At 52.8% G+C, this 6889-nt stretch overlaps 1 protein-coding gene across 1 annotated transcript in view; it reads right to left on the bottom strand.

Annotated features, from left to right (window-relative positions):
- SLC38A8 (solute carrier family 38 member 8) overlaps nucleotides 1-6889 on the bottom strand; it is a 37893-nt gene that overhangs the window by 27479 nt on the left and 3525 nt on the right. The window contains exons 2-3 of the mRNA XM_017859414.1: nucleotides 4714-4912; nucleotides 498-639 (exon numbers count right to left, since the gene is read on the bottom strand). Of these exons, the coding sequence (XP_017714903.1) occupies nucleotides 498-639; nucleotides 4714-4912 (341 nt within the window). The remainder of the gene's footprint in view (nucleotides 1-497; nucleotides 640-4713; nucleotides 4913-6889) is intronic.

The raw sequence follows: 6889 nt of genomic DNA, 5'->3' as shown, positions 1-6889 counted from the left end.
GGGGCCTGGGGGGTACGCGCGCGCACGCAGGGATTTGGGCGCACAGGGGGGACGTACGCGGGCGGGTGCAGGGGTGGTGCGTGTGGGGTGTGGGGCCCGCGGGGAGGTGCGGGTGGGTGTGTCGTGGGGAGGTGTCTCTCTGAGCCCATGTGCAAAAAGTCCAACAATGAAACCGTGAGTAGCACTTGTTTGGATGAACGGAGGCAAGATGGTGCACTTCCGGGTTCTTCATCCCCCTACTGGCTGGTTCTTTTGTGCCCGCTCTGGTGGTCTTAGAAAAACAAATCAGCACTGATGTTGTTACGGGTCATTTTCTTTTTCTGGCTCGTCTGTATTTTCCATCAGGAAAACATTTTACTTGCATAATTTCATATTGTTTTCCCCTTCTCCAAATGGGAAGGCCAATCCCCCAGCTCCTCTGACCCCAGATGGACAGACACCCTGACAGACACTCAGCAAGGTGGGGGCCCCCACCGGGCAGCGTCCCCAGCCCTTACCTTGTATATTTCTGGAAGGCGATCTCCCGTGGGGTAGATAGGGGCAGGATGACCAGCGCGGAGAGCAGGGGCAGGGTGAAGCGCTGGTCTGTGTACCACGGCTGCGGGGCGGGCGGGGTGCCAGACAGGAGGGAGTCACACACTGCCAGAGACACGGGGAGAGCTGAGCCACAGAGCACAAACGCCGTGGGTTCTTGGCTCCTGCCTGGCCCTTCAACGCTGAGTGGGGTTGGACATCCACCCTCAGTCAGCCCCAGGAGCCCAGGGATAGGATGACAAGTGAGATGGATACAGGTCACGTGCCCCACACAGGAACAAAACCTGACACATGAATTAATTCAACAAATGTTCACTGAGCTCCTTCCCCAAGGCCAGCACTGCTCTAAGGCTCGAGATGTGGAGATGACCCGACATGCCATCTGCCCTCATGCCCCTGACATTCTGGTGAAAGCCTCTTTTTGTTTTGCTCAGGAACTCAACAGTATCTGGGGTCAAATGGGGGCCTGAAGTAGATTTTTGGCCACTGTACAGGCAGCGCCAGGCTGCTGTCCATCAGAATAGCAGGTTCCCATGGTTGCAGCAAAACACATGACCCCAAATGCAGTGGCTTAGAACCACTTTATTACAAGAAGTCATAGCTTGTAGGTAGAGAATTAATTCAGGGCCGGGCCGGCCAATCCTCCATATAGGATTGGCTGGGGTTGCTTGGGGGTCTCTGGCTGGCAGTGGGGCTGGTCTGGAGGGCCCTTGATGGCTCCCCTCAACACCTGGTGCCTGGTGGGTACACCTGGGCTTTCCCTGAAGTCTGGGAGTCTCTCCACATGGGCCTTCTAGCAGGTGCCTCCAACTTCTTCCATGGCAGCTGAGGGATCCCAGAGACAGAGGCAGAAGCTGCCTGTCCTCTTAAAGGCCAGGCCCAGCACTGGTGCAGTGTCCCATTTACCACACACTGCTGGACAAAGCCATCCAGGCACACCTAATTCAAAGGCAAGGGACACAAGCTCCACTAATCTCTCCACGGAAAGACCACCAAAGAATCTGGGGCCATTTTTATTCCGCCACAGTGGGATGAACGATTTGGAACCCGCTAAGAGGCAAGACAGATGGGGGAGGGGAAGCACGGGACAGTGGGAGGGTGGCTGGAGGTGGGAGCTACTGGGAACCACCTGGGTGGGGGAGGTGGCCCCTGCGACCACTGGAGGTGGGAGGCTGAGCAGCTTGACATGTCTTCATTTGTTTCAGGGGTCGTTGGCACTGAGGTGTCATATATGCTTCTTTGATCTCACTCAACAAGGGGAGCCGTGTGAAAAATGAATGCATGTGAGAACAGCTCATGTGTACAAAATGATGAAGGGGAAGGTTCCACAAGCAGGTGGTCACAGCAGCATCCACGTGGGACAGCCAGAGATGCCAAGGGAATGCACATGTCCTAGGACTGCACCGAGATCCTGGGCGGGTTTTAGACCCAGGCAGCGTGGGATGCGGCAGGCCCTTTGTCTGCATCTCGACCTCCCATAGCCAGGATCCTCGGGCCAACAGCAGGACTACACCAGCTCCTTCCTAAACCTAGTGTTCTTGGATGCTTGAGATCTCTGGCACCAAAGACACGGCCATTTGTACCTCATGCCATGACTCCCCCAAACACTCTAACCTCTATCTAGCACTCCCTCTCAGAAGCTTGGCCTTCCCTACAGAGAGGCATCCTCAAATATCTAACCAGATATACATAAGAACGCTCTCTCCACCACAGCCAATCCACCCAGACCTGGGGTGGCCCATACCCTCACCCGTCCTCTGACTAGTCAGGGGGCTCTGTTCCCAGTGAGGCTCGGAATCCCTCTTAACACAGCAACACTACCAGTTCACTGGAGTTGAAACTGCAGACGAACTCTACTTGCCACTAGTGGGCAGGATGTTTTTGTGCCCACTTACCCATTAAGAGGTTCAGATATGGCCAGGCACAGTGGCTCAAGCCTGTAATCCCAGCACTTTGGGAGGCTGAGACGGGCAGATCACGAGGTCAGGAGATCGAGACCATCCTGCCTAACCCGGTGAAACTCCGTCTCTACTAAAAAATACAAAAAACTAGCCAGGTGAGGTGGCGGGTGCCTGTAGTCCCAGCTACTCGGGAGGCTGAGGCAGGAGAATGGCGTAAACCCGGGAGGCGGAGCTTGCAGTGAGCTGAGATCCGGCCACTGCACTCCAGCCTGGGGACAGAGGGAGACTCCGTCTCAAAAAAAAAAAAAAAAAAGAGGTTCAGATATGCCAATCTCACCTCTTTTTGGTATAAGACAGCGTTTACCAAGACACAGCAGCCTTCAATCTCAATACCCCCGCTCCCCAGTCAGGGGCCTTTTGCTTCATGGATCAAGAGACACACAGAACACACACATGGCAAGATGGTAGACTAAATGTCACCCTATCAACAATCACACTCCAATTAGAAGTCTCAACATTCCAATCAGAAGACTGAGACTGTCAAGTTGGATAAAAAAGCAAGACCCTACCATATGCTGCCTACAAGAAATGCATTTTAAAATCCCAAGCCATTCTCAGGCTGGTGTTGCAAAAAGGAATTTTAAACACATTAAAAAACAAACAAACAAAAAACAAAACAAAACAAAAAAACAAACCCAAGTCAGAGTTAGATTCTAAGTAAAAGAATGAGAAGAGAACTAACTTCTATACAAACAGGAGTCTTAAGGATGCTAGAGTGGCTACATTAATAGTAGAAAAGACAGGCCGGGCGGGCGGCTCACGCCTGTCACCCCCGCACTGTGGGAGGCCGAGGGCCGGGCGGCGGCTCACGCCTGTCACCCCCGCACTGTGGGAGGCCGGGCGGGCGGCTCACGCCTGTCACCCCCGCACTGTGGGAGGCCGAGGGCCCGGGCGGGCGGCTCACGCCTGTCATCCCCGCACTGTGGGAGGCCGAGGGCCGGGCGGGCGGCTCACGCCTGTCATCCCAGCACTGTGGGAGGCCGAGACAGACGGATCATGAGGTCAGGAGATGGAGACCATCCTGGCTAACATGGTGAAACCCCGTCTCTACTAAAAAATACAAAAACTAGCCGGGCGACGTGGCGGGCGCCTGTAGTCCCAGCTACTCGGGAGGCTGAGACAGGAGAATGGCGTGAACCCGGGAGGCGGAGCTTGCAGTGAGCTGAGATCCGGCCACTGCACTCCAGCCTGGGCGACAGAGCGAGACTCCGTCTCAAAAAAAAAAAAAAAACAAAAAAAGAAAAGACAGATTTAATGCCAGAGATAAAGAATACTTCATAACAATAAAAGGATAGAGTTTCAAAGACCATGAAGCATGAAGCTTGACAGAATAGGCTAATCTGCAATCACAGCTGGCAATTTTAACATCCTTTAACATCCTTTTCTTAGGAACAGAATAACTAAAGATTAATATGATTGCTATGGGAGATCTGAACACCGCTGTTGACCGCCTGGACCTAATGGACATTGTCACCACACTGTGCCCAGCAACTGTCAAGTACACATTCTTTGAAGAGCACACAAAATGTTCTCCAAGACAGACAGACCATGTGCTGGACTACAGAGCAAGTCTCAGTGGATCTCAAAAGACAGAAATGACAGATTCCCTGACCATGATGTGAATTAAGGTAGGAACCATGAAGGAATCTAAAAAACTCCCCAAGTGGCAATTAAACACAACTCTAAACATCTCACGAGTCAAAGAAACCACAGTGAAAATTAGCAAATATTTTACATTTTCCATTCATGAGAAATAAGTCAAATGAAAATGAAAATAGGACATCCCAAAGTTGGTAAGATGCAGCTAAAGCAGTGCTTCGAGGGAAAATCTTAGTCGGGAACTAGAGGCGGAGTCTGCGTGAGGGCTGAGAGCCACAGCCATCCCAAAGTCAAAGGTGTTACTGGTTCTCTCTCAGAAGGAGCTGCTTACCGGTGGCTCCATTTCCTCATCTGTGAAACGACTTATCTCCACTGGACATCCTAATTGCAGCCACAACCTCTCTCATGCACTTGTGTGCCCATGACTCTCACCCCACTGGTGACCATCCATGCTGAACCTCCCTTCCCCACCATGTTAGGAACAAGAGTGTGGTTTCAGCCTCTGCTGTCCCTCAGGGCCCAAGCCAGTGCCCCACGTCCTGCTCATCAACTGGAAACCCCAAGAGGTCATTAGAGGTCCAGCACCCTGGGCCACCCCAAGTCCCACAGAAGTACTTACGCTTCTCCAGCTGGTCCCCGATCACCCTGAGGAAGGCCACGGAGATCATGAGCAGGTTGACAAGGAAGCAGGCCTCACACAGCTTCCCGATGGCGGGGCCACAGAGCCCCCTGACCACGCCCTGGTAGGTGGCCTGGCCACTGACAGCAGCAGCATAGCCCAGGATGACCAGCCCGCTGATCAGGAAGACCAAGGAGACCTGCGGAGCAGGACTTGGAACTGGGGTGTGCCCACAGCCCACCCACCCCCAGTCAGCCACCCCTCAGACACACTCTCCACATGGCTTCTTGTCCACAGAGGCCAGGGCTGCTGCCAGCATGGGAGGCGTTCTACCAGCTGTGTCACTGCACACCCACCCCCCACCCCATCTATCCTGAAACCTGAGCTGCAGAGCAGGCTGATTCTGGCAGCCTCGCTGGCTCTAGGCTGTGAACCTGGGAATCTGAGACCACCCTGCCCCAGTCGGACAAATGAGACATCAGAAACCCAGAGTTTAAATTCCTCTCCTGAAACTGCCTGGGCTGTGGGTAGAGAGGCAGTAGGCATGGTGGCTTGGAATACGAGGTGGAGCAGGCACAGCTGGGCTCAGGTTCTAACCACTGCTCACCTGCTGTGTGGCATGAGGCAGGCTGGCAACCTCTGCTTTTCCATTTGTGAAAGGGGCGTAGCACTGCCCCCCTGCAGGGGTGCTGTGACACGTCAGGACTGAACAAGGCCTGTGACACACTCGGCTCAGCACGTGAGTGCTCCAGAAATGGTGTTCCAGCTGGGCACAGCGGCTCATGCCTGTAATCCCAGCACTTTCAGAGGCTGAGGTGGGTGGATCACCTGAGGTCAGGAGTTCGAGACCAGCCTGGCCAACATGGAGAAACCCCATCTACTAAAAATACAAAAATTAGCCGAGCATGGTGGAAGGTGGTGCCTGTAGTCCCAGCTACTCATGAGGCTGAAGCAGCAGAATCGCTTGAATCTGGGAGGCAGAGTTTGCAGTGAGCCAAAATTGTGCCACTGTACTCCAGCCTGGGGGATAGAGAAAGACTGCCTCTAAAAAAAAAAAAAGAAAAGAAATGGTATTCCCTCTATTTCAGCTTAAATTTTATTTATTTATTTTTTGGAGACGGAGTCTAGCTGTCACCCAGGCTGGAGTGCCATGGCATGACCTCAGCTCACTATAACCTCTGCCTGCCGAGTTCAAGCAATTCTGCCTCAGTCTCCCGAGTAGCTGGGACATGCCATTACACCCAGCTGTTTATTTGTATTTTTGTTTATTATTTTTTGAGACGGAGTCTCATTCTGTCGCCCAGGCTGGAGTGCAGTGGTGCAATCTCAGCTCACTGCAAGCTCCGCCTCCCGGGTTTACGCCATTCTCCCGCCTCAGCCTCCTGAGTAGCTGGGACTACAGGCACCCACCACCACACCTGGCTAATTTTTTGTATTTTTTAGTAGAGACGGGGTTTCACACTGTTAACCAGGATGGTCTCGATCTCCTGACCTCATGATCCGCCCGCCTTGGCCTCCCGAAGTGCTGGGATTACAGGTGTGAGCCACTGCGCCCGGCCTTTTGTATTTTTAAAATCTTTTTCCAAAATTATAAAAAATTTTCAGGCCAGGTGCTATGACTCATGCCTGTGATCTCAGCACTTCAGGAGGCCAAGGTGGGCGGATCACCCGAGGTTGGGAGTTTGAGACCAGCCTGGCCTACATGGTGAAATCCCGTCTCTACTAAAAATACAAAACTTAGCCAGGCATGGTGGCACATGCCTGTAATTCCAGCTACTTGGGAGGCTGAGGCAGGAGAATCACTTGAACCTGAGAAGTGGAGGTTGCAGTGAGCCGAGGTCGCGCCGAGCTGAGAGTGGGGACAGAGCGAGACTCCGTCTCAAAAAAAAAAAAATTCAGATGTACAGGAAAGTTGCAAGAATGTTGAAGTGAACACCCCCTGTGGGTAACCACCCGACTTCCCCATGACGGCTTGCTGTACTTGCTTTGACTTCTCTACCCTTCCACCCAGGCCTCTGTGTGGCCATCCATCCATCTTAATGGATTAGCATTTTGAAGCAAGTTGCAGATCCCGGTGTACGTACCGTGGAATACTCTGGCGTGCCTACCAAGCATTAGAGCTTGATGTTTGTTCGTTCACAGGCCTTTTCCCTTGTGGGGTGAAAATTTACATATA

Source organism: Rhinopithecus bieti, unplaced genomic scaffold (assembly GCF_001698545.2).
Source record: "Rhinopithecus bieti isolate Rb0 unplaced genomic scaffold, ASM169854v2 scaffold_1618, whole genome shotgun sequence".
Classification (NCBI taxonomy): domain Eukaryota; kingdom Metazoa; phylum Chordata; class Mammalia; order Primates; family Cercopithecidae; genus Rhinopithecus; species Rhinopithecus bieti.
Note: the sequence above shows the minus strand (reverse complement) of the source record. Positions and strands in the feature narration are given on the sequence as shown.